Below are 16987 nucleotides of genomic sequence, written 5' to 3' on the forward strand. Positions count from 1 at the left end.
GGAGCTACTTTTCAAAAAGTTTTGGTCATTCTATTTTAGTGTTGTTGACCCCCAAAAACAGAGATCCCATTTCCAAAATGCTTAAGATCTAATTGTTAATGTTTTTTTTTAACATATAACATAATTTAGAAGACATAACTTTTCAGGAATAATGGTTCATCTTTCTATTACAATATTTTTTTCCCCATGCTTTTTGTATCCGCTGAGCAAGGTTAATAGGCTTAAATTGTTTCATTTTATACTAGTGGTTTTATGCAGATGTTAAATGCCAAATTGTGTTGATCTTTTTGTATCTTATTTTGCTGTTATTTTGATATTGAATCTGCTGTTGTTCTAAAGTATTTTGCCTGTTAAATGAAATTCTATAAAAAAAATATATATATATATATATATATATATATATATATATATATAGCACCAAAGAATTCCTTGTAGTTAGTCCTTCCACATCTGCTACTGGAATACATTGCCATGATCCATGTCATTATGTATGATCTGGCTAGGTATTAACCCCAGGAAGAAATATGATGATGCAATGGCTTTCAATTCACCACTCACTTCCTAAATCATTAACTCACTTCCTAAATATCTGGACTGAATATTCAGTAAACTGAACTTCAAATTTGTTTGGTTGTTGTGTTAGAGTTGTAAAAAGTTATTTATTGCACAAACTTGCTGTGAATAAGACCCAGGCGAGACATGCTTGAAGTTGCACTGGGTGTCACCATCTCTTCCTATGACAAAGTTATTGGCACTAATGCATAGGCTGAATTTGTTATATTGCTAATACATTATAGTATTTCACTGAAATGGAAAATGGTCAATACTTACTTGTATGCTCCCTAAAGCAGCTACGCCCATTTGGAAAAATATTCCATACAGCACCGGCATAGGAATGTACTGAAAATGAAAAAGTTGTGATTAAGGCACATTATGTAGCTATTTGCAGTTCGGAAATCGAATCAGTGCAGGCATAAATTTAAGAAAGATTTAGCCGAATACCGAACCGAATCTAATTTGCATATGCAAATTAGGGGTGGGAAGGGGAAAACATTTTTTACTTCCTTGTTTAGTGACAAAAAGTCATGTGATTTCCTTCACTGCCCCTAATTTGCATATGCATATTAGGATTCGGATTCGGTTCGGCTGGGCAGAAGGATTCGGATGAATCCGAATCCTAGTGCAAAAGGCCGAATCCTGGATTCGGTGTATACCTACATTTAAGGTTAAATTTAAAGAAGGTAAAACACTGGGATGTACAGAGAATTCATGTTTCCTTTGCAGGCAAAATAAAGTAGGTTTCCTGCACTTGTGTAATCAGTGAATCTAATAAATGTCATTATAATAAAGACATTTATAGCATATTCCTTACCTTAGGTCTTAATACATATTTGATCTAAATTGTGCATTTGTGCACATCATACCCTTATATGTTTTCTCTCTACTCCTGTCCCTGATCCTGAGTTTGTTTAGCATTGTTTAACCCTTTCCTTTCCAAAATGAAACTGGCAGATACAAGCGCGACCAGGTTGACTGAAGGGTAACTGTAGCAGTTTTGTTGAAATGAAATACCTTGAGAACCGGGGACAGAAACACTGAGGCTCCAGTCAGGGTGAAAACAACAAGTCCACTTACTCTCTGCTCCCTGTAAATAAACACGCATGGGAAAATTATATGTCACATTTTCAATAACCTTCCCATTAGAAAATACCATTTATAACATTTTGTGGTTTTCATTCATCTATCTAAGGCTGAACTACCCAGCATTAACCCCTTCTCTCCTTATATCTGCCTGAGAATCAGCCAGATGTCATTCTCCAGGTTTGGCTTTCAAGTTGGTCCATATCTGCTCATTGATGCAGTACTCAATCATGATATAGCAGCAATTATGATATCCAACTGTTGGTCCAAGTAGGGTTACCACCTAGCCAATGTTTCGCCGGCCTATCTGGTATAATACCAGCCAAGACCAGAGTTGGTATTACCAATGTACCGGCAATGCATTTGCTACTAAGTTTATAATTCCTAGTGGGTCTGCCCATGGTCATCTGTCCCAAAGCCCACTCCCTGCTCTCCCTACTCACAGCAGTCCTCTCATGGTCGAGCCAGTCCAATAAAGTCACGACTCCGCCTCCCTAAACATCAATACTCCACCCCTAATTGTCACAACCCCACCCCCTAAGTAACACAGACCCCATCCCCTCTCTGTCCCGCCCCTACATCAACACCTGGTAAGGCCTGAAGAAAAAGGTGGCAACCCTAGGCCCACCTCAAGGTGGCCAAATGAGCAGATCTTATAATGTATGGCCATCTTTATATATTGTGTTAATGTAGCACAATGTATGCAGGGACATTTATTATGGCTTTAAGTGCTACCTTATTCCCAGGAACTTTGGCTGCTCTCCCGGTGCCGAGGTGGTGCTTTCCATCTTTAAGCTGTTCATGTGAGCAAGTGAGATCACCGTTGCAGAGACAAACCAGGGAAGACCCATAAACGATGTGACAATGATCAGCAGAGCGATACAGAAGAAGTCTAGGTGAAAACCTGCACCTTTCTTAAAAGGAGATAAACACAATACGTTATTGTCCCTACTCTTCATCATGTGATAGTCTTATAACTTACAACTCATCAAGGCAGGGGGTCACTAAATGTCGCTGGAAATGCCTCAAATAAGTAAACTGAGTGTCCCCTGATTTCATTACTATTTCACAATTATATATTACATATTATATATTCACATATATACACAGTAGAAGTTTTCCTTTAACCTTGTGTCTTTCGCAGTGATATTCGTGTTGACATAAAGAAATAAAAGTCTCATACAAGAAACTCTAAAATCATTTATCATCACTGGGCACATTTGTCTGTGGTTAACCCATAGCAACCAATCAGTGATTGGCTTTTTCCAGCCAACTGCAGGTAGAACAATGAGTGCAACAATTTTGATTGGTTGCCATGGGTTTTGCCCAAAGATGATAAATAACCCCCAGTGTCTGCTTGTAGCTTCGGATCTAGTAAAATGTTGCCCATGTCACTACATCCCTCTCTCTAGATGTTTCTTTATATACAGTAATAAAGTTTTTAGCCAAGTGATTAAAGGGGAACCTACCCTGAGCTTATATTCCTTGCGGTTAAGAATGACAGCAGTGATTTGTTGATCCATAAATAAGAGGATGGTTATCAAGATTGCCGGAATGCCAGAAAGCAGGCACACCCACCATGGGTTCTTCCCGAATGGAGTAACTATCCAACTTCTGTTAGGGTTTGTAGGCTTTTTAATACACAAAATAGTATATTAGATCACATGCATTTTAAACCCAAAAATATTACGAACATGAAAATGTTCAACTGAAAATAAAAAGCCGTGACTTATTACATGACTTACTGGTGGCTTTTTGTATTCTTTGTACCTGATTGAAAAACTCAAACGAGCCAAAAAGGGTTATTTACCATTAGGGATACACCAAATCCAAACTTTTTGGATTCAGCTGAATAATGATCCTTCTATACAAGAAAAATGTTGCCTAATACTTAATCAAACTCGAATACTTATGTGCAAACTCATATAATAGAAAACAAACAAAAATTGCATTGTTGTGGTTGTGCTTATTCATGCGACAATTTAAAAAAGTCATGCAACTTTATGGGGCCGATTTATAACTGGATAACTGCAACTTTGTCAGGTCAGGATTATTAACAACAAAAATCTGAAAAAGTTGCGGGGAAAAAAAAGTGCAACTTTTCCGGGATTTATTATGCAACAAAACTGCGACAATTCTGAAAATACTGCAGCTAAAACATGTTGATATCATGGAGAAGTTCCCTTTTACAACTGGAAGATTCTTATTTGATCCGGGGTTTTAGAGGTTTTCAGCTGTTTTTGATGGTGGTTTATGTGCGACAATGCAGGGAAAAAGATCTTTGTTATTCCAAAACGTTTTCTGAGACTTTTCCCCATTCGTGTGTTCGTATCTTTTAAGAAATTTCATGATATTTGTGGTTTTAGAGAAAGTGAGTTTAGTCCCAGTTTAAAAAAAAAACCTCTAAAACCACAAAAATGAGACTGTGGCTAAATAGGCCTCCCTGAGTTCAGATTTTGGTTGCAAATCCACAATTTGGCCTGCAAAACGTGCTTGCATTCAGTATAATCCCAAATAGTGATCTGCACCCGACCCTAAACCGCCCGCTTCCTACCCACATCTGACCCGGGCCCGCTGCTCCCCTTTATTTATAGACCCATGCCCGCCGCGCCCCGCAGTGATGTCACAAAAGGGGCGGGGCAGGCATTTTGTCCAGGGGTGGGCCCCACGGGCATCGGGTCGGCCCGCACATCACTAATCCACTAAACCAAATCCAGAATTTTGTACATCCCTACTTCCCCCCAAGATATTATCTTCAATCCAGTTTTTGGATCACAGTATGGTCTGTCAAATTGTCCACCCCAGTATGGTCAAAACTGGTCAACTATATTCCACAAAAATGTTTTAATCTATGAGCATTTACTCAACAAAGCATAGTTTACATTCCAGACACTTTACACTTAGGGGTCTATATACTATACTGTGTATACAATTAACACCAGAAAAATAGTGTAAAAAACAGGCCCGGATTTCTGGCGAGTCCACAAAGGCCCGGGCCTTGGGTGGCAAGATTTGAGGGGCGGCATGCCGCCCAGCCACATCTACAAAAACATTGGGAAATGTGCACTCGAGGGGAATGTACGTGCTTGCGGGTGCTACGACCAGGCGGGCTAGGGACTGGCGCATGCGCTTGAATGGGGGTTTCACGTTTGCTGAGGACCAAGACGGCCTCAGGAGCGTAAAGATGAAATCCGGCCCTGGTAAAAAGTTGTGTAAAATAAATGGCAAATTTATCAAGATGTTTTATTTTATGCTGAATGCCGGATTTAACACTGCTATATATTTTAGACTGCGTAATCCATTAAAGAATGGGGAAATGGGTGAATGCCATGTTTTCCCATAGCATTTCAAATGGCTGCTCCTGTTTATACCAAATTTTAGATAAGCAATCCCTGAAATCAATACACAGCTTGAGAAGTACACTGTTTGTTTTACACAGCGATGCCTGGTGATGTCTGGTATATTTATTTTTACACAGCACAATAAATAGGCCCCTTAGTGTGGCCCGTGCAGTGACTGGAGGACATTTATATATATTCTTATTCTTATGGTGTGATTCACTTATAGTGATGGGCGAATAAATTCGCCAGGCACAAATTTGCGGCCAATTCCCATGTTTCGCCGCCGGTGAATAAATTCGCAAATCTCTTGCGAAAATTGCCTATGGCAATTTCCGATTTTCACTATTTTTCTTCCGTGAAAACGTTCGAAATGCTCGATTTTGTGTGAAAACATCTGCATTTTTCATGAAAATGGCAGAATTTCACAAATGTTTCGTGAAAACGTCTGAATTTCACTAATTTTTCGTGAAAACAGGCGAATTTCACAATTTTTTGCGAATTTTCAGTTTTCACGATTTTTCGCAAATTTTTCCACAGATTTTTTGTTGGGAGAGATTCGCCCATCACTATTCACTTATCATTACAAAGACATCGACTGTTGGGCGGCAGAACTTAGTAACAGATACAACTTTTTCTCACTGCTGCCATTGGCCACTTACACTTACTCAGAACCACCGCAGTTCAGACATTGTTGATTTAAAAATCATTTACAAAAGGATATCATATTGGCAACTGTAAGAATTGTTTCTTTATTGCTTTAATACCGGGACAATGCTATTTTACTAATCATTACCACCACCTTAAATTCATACCTTAAATTCACTCGGGACAATTAGTTTTGGAGTTTCCAATCCGCAAAATGCATCTATTGCACAAAATACTAAGATCGTCAGTATTACTGAAAAGTCGCCCGTCAACTTCCTTATCTATGAAAAAAGAAAAAGAGAGGGTTTTTTTTCTCTTTTATTAGAAATATCATTTCAGTTATTAGGAATATCATATCATTCTTATTTAGGAAAGGGTGGAGGGAAGTAAGCTTTCATGGTTTTACTTAAGGTTCTGCCACCCACTGAATCTCCATTAGGCCAAGGCCAGACAGAGTCTTGAGTTCAAGATGGGGAGAGACCCACTACTGATAAAATAGTAGCCCAAGTATTACTAAGTTAAAAAGACTTTATTAGGACATACATAAGCCTAACCCTATGAGTAAGTGCCCATCTAGGCACGAAACGTGTTAGGCTTATGTATGTCCTAATAAAGTCTTTTTAAGTTAATAATATGTGGGCTAGTAGTGGGTCTCTCCTCATCTTGAATACTGCAAAAATTGATTGGCAACCCTTGGACTGCGGGTTGTCCTGGTGAGAGACCACTTAATCACTTATATTTTTTATTTTTTTACTATTTCTTGTTTAAAGAACAGAGTCATACACCATTGCTCATTGGTTTATTTACAGATGCAGCCTCGACTTCCATCTCCACTGATTTGAATAAGATCGCTTGCATGCAGTCACATATGGTGGAGGTCGGCCCAAATACACGAAAGCGGATCTTATTCAAACCAGTGGAAATGGGGCAAGGAGTGGATCTACTTCTCTGAAAGGAATATATACCGGCCGAGAGCAGCAGAGCTAACATTCAATTTGCCCTTGGACTCAATTAAAACATCTGCAGTCAAATATGTATATTTCGTTTCCTAACATCAAGGAGAAAATTAAAATACGCCTCTATAAAAAGAATACATTGACATACCGATGCAGATAGGTATCGGCTACTCTGGAACTGCTTTAGGGATGACGAGCAGATAAATGTCCCAAAGAAGAGCATTGCTGACATAAGGCAAATGTCAGGTACATAATTACAGCTGCTCCCCACTAGGTGGCCTCCATATTCCAGGCACTGGTGTAGAGTCAAATTGAAAGAATCCTCAATATCCTGAAAGAAAAAAAAGGCAAATTTTGAGCTTTTTTCTCTGTAACAGTAAACTAGGGTTACCGTCCATTCCCATTTCCAGGGGACCAACCATGGTCCTCTTTATGCTTAGATCTGATTGCTTTGTTTTTTCCATGATTTTAATCCACAATCAGGCTTTTGTTAGAAAAAAAAGAAACCTGATCATGAATTAAAAAAAAAAACTAATTGTGAGGAAGAAAGCAATCAATGCAAGAATGAGCAAGCAAGATTAAAGAGGACATTTGCTTTTGAGTTAATTTTTAATATTAAGATGCTGATATTCTGAGACACTTTCAAATGTATAGGGCCTAAATAGAATGATAAGTAATACAATAAAATTGTAGCCTCGCAGTGCAATAGTTTCTTGGCTGTGAACTCCATTTTGAAAGCTGGAAAGAGTTTGAAGAGGGGAGCAAATAATTTTAAAAAATTATGAAATAAAAAATTAAGTTGAAAAGCTGCAGTGAGCTCCCTTCCATAATCTTGTAGGTAATATTGAATAATATACGGTGTTGGTTTTACTTTGGGCTAAAAATAAATATCTTTAAAAATGGCTCTTTTATTAGAGCTCCCTATAGATCTGCCCTGGTCAGGGTCGGACTGGGCCGGAGGGACACCAGGAAAAAACCTGGTGTGCCCCGACCCTCTTGGGCCCCCACCGGTCAAGACCTCAGACCCGATCTACCGGGCCCCAAAAAAGAAACAATCGGCGGAACTGCGCACCACGCTGGAGTTCGCACATGTGCATGGGGCCCCCGGAGGTTGGTAACCTGGTGGGCCCCCAATGCCAGTCCGACCCTATCTCTGGTCCCTGCCCATGTTTCAAAGGAGGGGTGGGCATGAACTAATGGTCCCTGCCAAAAACACTGTAGGAGGGGGATAGCCAATCACAGCCCTGCAGTCACACAAGCAAAGACATTCTTCAGTTCCCTATCAGGTCTGCCTAGCTGCTGATTGGTTCATATCCAATAGTGCAGTGTGCTGAGTGCCGCTAACTCCCCTGTACAGCCTGGGAAAGGAGGCAGCAGAAAGTGGAACAGATGGAGGGACTAGTAGGGGTTTTGCATAAATTATTAATACATTTACTGGCAATTTTCTTCTATATTTAAAAGAGAATAATGCACAGGCACATTCTTGTTTTTCACATTTTGAAAAGTGAACTACCCCTTTAAGATCTCTCTTATTTACTTAGTTTGTGGCTATGAACAATTATACATCAGCCCCTAAGCATCAGTGTGCTGTCTAACGCAGCACTGTCCAACACAACCACTTTACTCAAGCTGACAAATCTCTTGGGGCTGAACTAGTTACAACCAGTCACCCCTTCTTCCTTGTGTTCACATGCGTCAATGGCGTGTTAAATACATGGCAAAGTATCTAGCGAGAAGTAAACTCACCTCATAGAATGAGTTGTTGCTGTTGTACATGGTGGAATTGACTGAAGTGGAATTTCCTGTAAAGAATAATCACATACCATTAAATATCACAGTTAATACTTCTCTTTCTAGTTTCTACTTTTTTATTCTCATAAAGCCACATTTTAACAAAGCAGTTTCTTTGCGAATGAAATTGTTTTGTAGATGTGTCAGTGGCAGGAAAAAAACAAGTTCTTTGAATAAAAAAACTAACTATATACTTAAGATCACTATAGCCTATGATATTATACTTGTACAAAAAATCATCTAAACCCCTCAAACACATTAACAGAATCAGCCCTCACAACATCATCCAGCAGGGCATTCCATATCCTCACTGTGAAGAATCCTATTGTTTCCTCAAGTCTAAAGGGGTGGCCTCTTGTCTATCAAACTTTTCTATGGGAAAAAGTTTCCCTGCTGTTTGTCAATTATGCCCTCTAATGTAGAGTCCTGCACGGAACCAATTTCTAAGATACGGAACCAACCGAAACCAGCAACCTGCAGCCTGAACCGCAACCCACATATTTACCCCACTTTGATCCGCTACCCTACCTGACCCGCAACTGCCTTATCCACAATCCGACCCGCAACCCGCTGACCGCCATCAAACAGGAAGTGGGCAGGGACAGAAAAAGAGTTTTGTAAAATTTTAAAAGGACTAAAATATAGATAATATATTATAAGATAAAAAATTTAGATGAGACCCGCAACCCGACTCACAACCCACAGACCCGTGACCCGCAGACCCGAATTTATACCCACTCCTGATAATCCTACCCTCATTCCGCAGGTACCTGACCCACTGCAGGAATCTACTCTAATGTACTGCTAAGTAGAACTAGAATAGTAATGGAGTGAATTCTAAGCAATAAGCTTTGAGTCCTTATTTCCCTTGTTTTAATCCACATCTGGATATGGATAAAAAAAAATCAAACATGGTATGGTAATGTGGCTGTCAGGGCTGTATTTATGTCTGGTGCTGCCCTAGGCATCGGACCTAAACACGTCCCTTATGTCGTGCACGTGACGTCACTTCCACGCAATTCCTCGGGCCACCCTACACCTCACCCCCCCCCAGCTCCGTCACCGGATTTTCTATGGAAAAAAAACCCGTAAAAAATAGGAACCCTGAGGGCACCCCCAAAACCGTGCAGCCCAAGGACATACCCTCATTTTGCTATAGAAGTTGGGTGAAACTCAAATGACTGCATCTAAAGTTAGATGAGTTGAGAGCCGAGAGAGCTGGAAGTTGAGGCTGCTGAAATTTCTTTTTTAAATAAATTATCGTTCCAAGGAAATTGGGTCTTGGGAAAGTAAGTCTTTTTTTCTAAAAAAAAAATTTTCTAAATGGTGTCAGTATCCTGTAAAGGAGAACTAAAGCTTAACTAAAGAAGCAGGATAGAAATGTTGTACATTATGATTTGGGCTTCTGTACCAGCCCAAGGCAACTACAACCCTTTAGCAGTAAAGATCTGTGTCTCCAAAGATGCCCCTGTAGCTCCCCATCTTCTTTTCTGCTGTGGTTCTGCTGATTCACTGCACATGCTCTGTGCTGCTGTCACTTACTGAGCTTAGGGACCCACTCACAATATACAGTACACATAGAATAGAAATGTCACAATATAAGGCTGATTAGTAATTAATACAGATAATTACTACATGGTAGCACAGAAACCAGTGCAATTAGCATCATAATTTAATAATCAGCCCTGTAGTATCATCTTATATGACAGGCCAACCTCATTTCTGCTTGGTAATTTGTGACGACCCCTAAGTTTAACTTCTCAACAGCTGCTCAGAGCCCACTGAACATGTGAGTGTCACAGACATTTTCCAAGATGGTGACCCCCTGTGACAAATTTGAAGTCCTGGATCAAGCTGAAACGTTAGGCTGGTGCAATAAGTTGATTATATAAAATTAGAAATTTTTAGCTTTATTCATTTTCAGGGTTTAGTTCTCCTTTAAGCTGTATAGTCTCTCTAATACTATATTCCTATATGAATAGTGCACATCTCTATATTGAGAGTAGAACTGAGAATAAAACGTATGTTCATCTTACCGATATCAAGCAAACTACAGTGGCAGCTGTATTGGGTTATTTGGTTGATGGAGAATCCCCAATTAATGGGAAACTGATCTGCTAAGTTCAACATCTTCTTTACTGCATCGTAGATAAAAATGAGGCTTATAAGAGCGCAAAAGCTTTCTTCTGTAAAGCGTGTGAAATACTGCACCAGGTAGCTCGCGTCAGTAGCCACCAAAACGATACAGTAAAACGCCACCCAGAGTCCAATCCACAGGCGGAATTCCAAGTATTCAAAATCGTAATCTCTAGAGAAAGAAATGGAACAATACAATTATACATTATATAAATATATATATATATATATATATATATATATATATCTATATATATATATATATATATATATATCTATATATATATATATATATATATATATATATATATATATATATATATATATATATATATATATATATATATATATATATATATATATATAGGATATATATACACACACACATAGGTATGGGATCCGTAATCCGGAAACCCGTTATACAGGAAGCTCAGAATTATGGAAAGGCCATCTCTCATAGACTCCATTTTATCCAAATAATGAGAAATTTAATAAATGATTTCCTTTTTCTCTGTAAAAATAAAACAGTACAATGTACTTGATCCAAACTAAAATATAATTAATCCTTATTAGAAGCAAATATATTATGTCATTTCTTTATTTTGGAAGTAAATACCTCAAACACAGACTAAAACCATAAATAAATGTGAGCATGGAGGGCATAAGGGAAACTTACTTGCTAAAGCTATACAAAAGTCTTTCGAAGACCAGGACTGGCCCTGTGCTGCTCAGAATAGTAAGCGGCTGGCCAGAAAACAGACAAAATAATCCACCGCTGATTGCAGTACCAAGGAAATTTTCAAGGACTCCCTGCAGAAGAAAGGGCTTCTTTTATTTCATGTACTGGTGTATCAGGTAAGTATTTGTTAGTTTAAATTGTAATTTCTATGCACTGAAGGTGACAACGCATTGTTGAATTACCAGCAAACCAGGCATTGATTTGAATAAGAGACTGGAATATGATTAGTAGAGGTCCTGAATAGAAAGATAAGTAATAAAAAGTAACAACAACAATATATTTGTAGCCTTACAGAGCATTTGTTTTTTTTAGATGGGCTCAGTGACCCCTATTTTAAAGGAGAAGGAAAGCTCTAAAACGGTTTATTGTCAACAGATTAGCCTCAATAGTGCAAGCTAGAACACTATATTTATTCTGCAGAATGCTTTACCATACCTGAGTAAACAGCTCTAGACACTGTCTCTGTTTGTTTAGGATAGGAGCTGCTTGCTTACAGCTCTGAGCTCAGATTACAGCAGGGATGGGAGGAGGGAGGGGGAGAGGAGCAAACTGAGCATGCTCAAGCCCTGCCCTGGAGGTTTGTGCTGAAAACAGGAAGTCTGATACAGAAGCCCATGTGTACACAATAAAAGGAAAGAAATGCTGTTTCTTTTAACAGAGGACTCAGAGCAGCATTACTTTGAGGGTTTACTGGTGTATTTAAATAGATCTTTCTGATAAAGCTTACTTCATTTTAGCCTTTCCTTCTCCTTTAAAACTGGAAAAAAATCTAAAAAAAAATGATGAAGACCAATTAAAAAGTTGCTTAGAATTGGCCATTCTATAACATACTAAAAGTTAACTTAAAGGAGAAGGAAAGTCGTTTACCACTTGGGGGTGCCAAATGTTAGGCACCTCCAAGTGAATGTATTTACTTACCTGAAACCCTGGTGCTCCTATCAGCTGAAAACAGCACCAGCCTGGGGTTCTTCCAGCGAGCGCCTTTTTTCTTCTCGGGGCTGCACATGCGCAGTAGAGCGAAAAGCCAAATTTTAACTTAAAAGTCGGCTGTTTCATTCTACTGTACATGCGTCTGCCCTGGGAAATTTGAAGAAAGAAGATGACGTAAGAAGACCGCTCCGTGGTGCTCACTGGTATAACCCCAGGCCCATGCAGTTTTCTGCTGATAGGAGCACCGGCCCGTTGTTTCAGGTAAGTCAATACAATCACTTGGGGGTGCCTAACATTTGGAACCCCCAAGTAGGAAACAGCTTTCCTTCTCCTTTAATGGTGAATCATCCCTTTAAAATGAATTGATCATTGTACTGCAATATAAAATAAACACAAGTGCGTTTTACAGTTGGAATCTTAACCCCGCAGCTTTACATCTGTTCTACCTTATAGAAACACCTACTGATGATTTAAATATAAGGGGGTACAAACCTGCATGTTATCAGTAGCATCTCCCAGCATACCCCCAAAAGTGATGGCATTGGTAACCGTTACCAAGTATATAAATAAAATAGTCGAGAGACACTGCATATTGAGAGCATCGTAAAAATCACTCCAGTACCACGGGGCCTTCCTTTTCACATCTTTTATCAGACCGCCGAAAATTCTACAAGAAAAGAGAAGTGACAAAAAAAGATATCGCAAGATTCTGACTTCCCAAAGTCAAAAACAATGCGGCTGATTTATCAATGTTCAAATACGAATGTTAAGCTAAAGTTAATATAATAATTAAAATAGGGCTAAACGGCACAGTGTATAACAGGTATTTTCTGCTACTCGCTATTCAACCTGTGCCATTTAGCCCTATTTCAATATTTATATAAACTATAGTAGTGTTTCTGAACAGATCAGTTTTACCAGTGCAGGGCAACAGTGCATTATATTTTAATAACATTTTTTGGTGTTGCTATTCTGTTACCGGGTATCAATCCTCTTACTTACTGTAGGAAATGTTGTCATTAAAATGCAATAAATATACTATTTAGATATGGATATTAGCTGAGAATCAAATAAAAAAAAGCCCATGCCCATTTGGCCATAGTAAATTCCACCTTATTTCTGGTTTGTTTATGTTTAGTTGAAATGATTTATTATGAGTAAACATGTGACTTGTATTTGCTTGTGATGCCAAAACAGTAGATTTGTAATATTCTTTGGCAGGGATTTTCTTGTATAAAGTTTCCCACACAGTGACTGCTATGAGACATGTGTGTGGGTCAAAGATCAGTGGTTCTAGAATGTTGGCCTTACTTGCCAGTTCTTTTCAGCTCTTCGCTGACATGAGGATGTTTATGTGCCAGTTTCTCCTCTTGATGGCATACGTTTCCATTCTCACCGCAGTGCATTTTATTTCCTCGTAGTAACATTTGCTTTCTGTACAGAGAAACATCTCTGATTAATGTATTATTAAAGCAACCTGAAGATAAAAAGACAAGTGAAATGAAGATATAATGACAGCTTCTTTTTTTACCTAGAATTTCCCGACTGTGCATAGAGTAGGGGAATACCTGTGCCGGCATAGTTGGATGTTTTTTTCTCTACGAGAACATTTATGAAATAGTTACGTAACTGAAAACCTTAAAAAAAACCTTTCAGCAAGGGAAACCTTTTTAACCTCTAGACTAAAGCCTAAAAAAACCCTATCCTGAAACCTCTCCAGTTTGCCTAAAAATTGCCATTGCTGTCATTCAAACTTTTCTTGAAACATTGGTAACCTTACTAAACGAGTTGATCTCTCGGTGTATGACCAGCTTAATTGAATTCATCTTTATATACATATTTTTTATAAAGCATTTTTATTAAGCTGAAGAGGGGACAAAAAAAGAAGAAAGAAATAGGTCACAAGAGGTCTCCAGGCTCCCCTCATGGGCAGAAGAACGTGTGCCATTATTTGGGCTAAAGAATGTTAACACTCCTGCCTCCACCAGACAATAGTGCAATAGATTTTGTGTAAGATAGGACCATTCCTATCCTAACCTATAGCAGGGCAAGATTGTGAGGATTGTTCATGCTTGTGCACAGAAATAAAAAAATTGTTTGTGAACAATAACACCAATTATATTAGTGCCCGATAAAATTCAGTGGAAGATCAAGTTGTCTGTGATCCACATCAGGCCATGAATATTATGTACAGTTTATTGCACGTTTTTTTTTGTCCCAATTTTTTGAAATCATGGCAGAAACACAATTGCATGTTTTAATAAATCAGTCCCTACTTAAAGTGTTGTGACTGACATTTCTAAATGCATAGCTGTGACCTGTCCTGAATTTGCTGGGACCCAGTGGCGTAACTTAGCTGGAAATTATTATTCCCACCTCCCAGGAGTGGGCGGACAGTAGTCAGGGAGTGGAGCAGATGGAGGGCGGTGTAGGCACAGCTGTGCACCGGCGCCTTTTTGCAGGGTCCACACTCCTTATGCCACTGCTGGGACCATCCAAAATTTTGGATGAGGATCCCTATTCACAGAGCTCTACTCTCTGGGAGGATTTTGTTTTTCGAAGTTGGCTCACTAGAAAACTTCGGGCGACTTCAGAAAACGAATCCCCGCGTGTGATTAGCGCCGGCGTTTCTTCATTCTTCAACGCCCTGTGTGGACTTACTCTTATTGTTCTGTTTTTTTTCTGCAGTGCTGTACAATAATGAATTGAACATACAGATTTCATACAAAATACAACCAAAAAACGGATACTAAATGTAAAGAAGCCCCTGCTCATCAGATATTGCATTACCTTTTGTGTGGTGAAGGCAGAAATTTTGGTGGCTGGATTCTTACAGTTGGGTCCCATTTTCCAGGAGGCAAAATACTGAGTTCATCTAAAAACTCATCAATTCCATCAAGTAGCTCAGACCTGCTCGTAGCCTTGTATGCCGTTTTCTGGAATAACTACAAATGAAAGAGGTATTATTTAAATTAGGTTTCATTGTCAAATTGAACTATAGTCTTCATATTTGTATTTGTATTTATTTGCAAGAAATATGGTGATAGAACCAGTCTAACGGAAAAAATGGAAAAATACTGCTCCTTTACTTGTGTTGCTCTCCTGTGCCTTTCAGTTATAAGAATGTGTCACTATTGCCTTTCCAGCCATCACTGTTGCCATCTTCATTCATTTCCCAGGGATCCCTGATAACTTTCTGGTAGTACAATTTTTTAACTTTACTGGAAATGTTATTGTTGAGTATTTGCCACATTGGTTTTATCTGGGGTATTTTTGGATTCAGACTTTTAGCAGCTTCATGGCATAATAAATCTTGAAAAATTGTAGTTGTTTTTCCTGAATCTATCCTCGAAAAACAACTTTAATACAACTTTAATACATTAACCCCCTAAATAATCTGTTCATAAATAGCCCCCTAAATTCTTTGGTGATCCAAATATCTGGAAGCATTCCAAATAATAGATCTCTTAACGGAAGTTACAAAGAGGTTGCTGTTTGCCGAGTTTATCAACAGAATTCCATGTGCAGTTTGGTTACATTTTCTCTATCTGGACTTCTCATGTTCTGACTGTGTAATAAGCATGTTGTCTGTTCCCCAATTCGTTTTGGAATTAAAAATGACATTTACAAATGATAGGGGCATTCGTTTCTTATCAAACCTAATCTACATCATTACCTCGTCTGTGAGTAAAGTGGCTATGGCTCTTCCAATCTCATGGTAGGCTTTTGTCTTAACTTTGGGACCAAGGAGTATAAAAATAAACCTGTTGTGAGCATAGAAATGAGAAATTATTTACAGTACAGTAATTTATATGGGTAATTTAGAAAGGGATTTCTGAACACATATTTATAAAAATGACTAGTTAGGGATAATGGAGAATATAAATAAAAAATAGACAGTAACTTTGAGAATCAGGGCAGTCGCTCTCAAACTAACAACATTTAAAACACCTTTTGCATGTCATTAACTAAACAGCATATTGTTGCAAACTACCTGCTGGGAAGCACCACCTCTGTCAGGGAGCCAAGCACTCTGGCTTCTTTAAGTCGTATAAAAGAGACAAACGGACGATCCAAAAACTCCACTTCACCAACAAGAACATTTGCTGCTTCTGTTCCTTCGGGTATTTTCTTTCTAAACCTGTTTAGTAACTGAAGCCAACAAAGAAATGCATGACATTTTACAAGTCAGCAAACTATTATTCAGTCATAAAATAATACATTCCATACATCTGATCTTTAAAAGTATATACGGTAAATGAGACCTTAATTTGGAGTTGACTGTTATGTATCGTTTTCCTTAAAAGGATGAAGTCAAATTCTTAAATGAAATGACATGGTTCTGTAGGAATGCACAAAACAGTACATCTTGTATCATGTACCAGTGTATTGCAATGGTTGGTAAGGGGTCGGAGGAAGTAGGTATTTCTTAGTCAGGTATGGCTAGGCTTTGCTTTTAGGCAGGACATTGAACCTGAAGTTGTCTAGATCCCCTGTTGAGACCCATATGTGTGTATGTGTAATTTCAATTTAAATTAAATCTTATATGAATGTACTAAAACAACTGTTGGTGCCCAGCATGTGATCCTATAGGAGACATTTACTTATGCAAACTGCTTATGTTTTTTTTTTTTAAAAACTAATTCATAATTCCTCCCATAATTACAGCATCACTGCAGTTGCCAAGGGAATTTGCATCTGAAAAGTTTGGTTGGATCATTTCCGGTGTTTGGTGTGAAAGCGACATTAGTGCCCTGTTCTTTTGGTGTGTGGGAGCTGTGGGAACAGTGAAGCTGCTAATTCAATAC

The 16987-nt window shown here is 38.6% G+C and overlaps 1 protein-coding gene across 1 annotated transcript in view; it reads right to left on the reverse strand.

Annotated features, from left to right (window-relative positions):
* Positions 1–16987, reverse strand: part of slc4a9.L (solute carrier family 4 member 9 L homeolog) — a 30546-nt gene that overhangs the window by 4751 nt on the left and 8808 nt on the right. The window contains exons 5-18 of the mRNA XM_018252112.2: positions 16174–16331; positions 15856–15943; positions 14970–15124; positions 13491–13613; positions 12672–12846; positions 11187–11320; positions 10411–10682; positions 8330–8385; positions 6732–6914; positions 5795–5908; positions 3111–3272; positions 2377–2555; positions 1573–1645; positions 832–900 (exon numbers count right to left, since the gene is read on the reverse strand). Coding sequence (XP_018107601.1) covers positions 832–900; positions 1573–1645; positions 2377–2555; positions 3111–3272; positions 5795–5908; positions 6732–6914; positions 8330–8385; positions 10411–10682; positions 11187–11320; positions 12672–12846; positions 13491–13613; positions 14970–15124; positions 15856–15943; positions 16174–16331 — 1941 coding nt within the window. The remainder of the gene's footprint in view (positions 1–831; positions 901–1572; positions 1646–2376; positions 2556–3110; positions 3273–5794; positions 5909–6731; positions 6915–8329; positions 8386–10410; positions 10683–11186; positions 11321–12671; positions 12847–13490; positions 13614–14969; positions 15125–15855; positions 15944–16173; positions 16332–16987) is intronic.

The sequence above is a fragment of the Xenopus laevis genome, chromosome 3L, assembly GCF_017654675.1.
Source record: "Xenopus laevis strain J_2021 chromosome 3L, Xenopus_laevis_v10.1, whole genome shotgun sequence".
Taxonomy (NCBI): Eukaryota; Metazoa; Chordata; class Amphibia; order Anura; family Pipidae; genus Xenopus; species Xenopus laevis.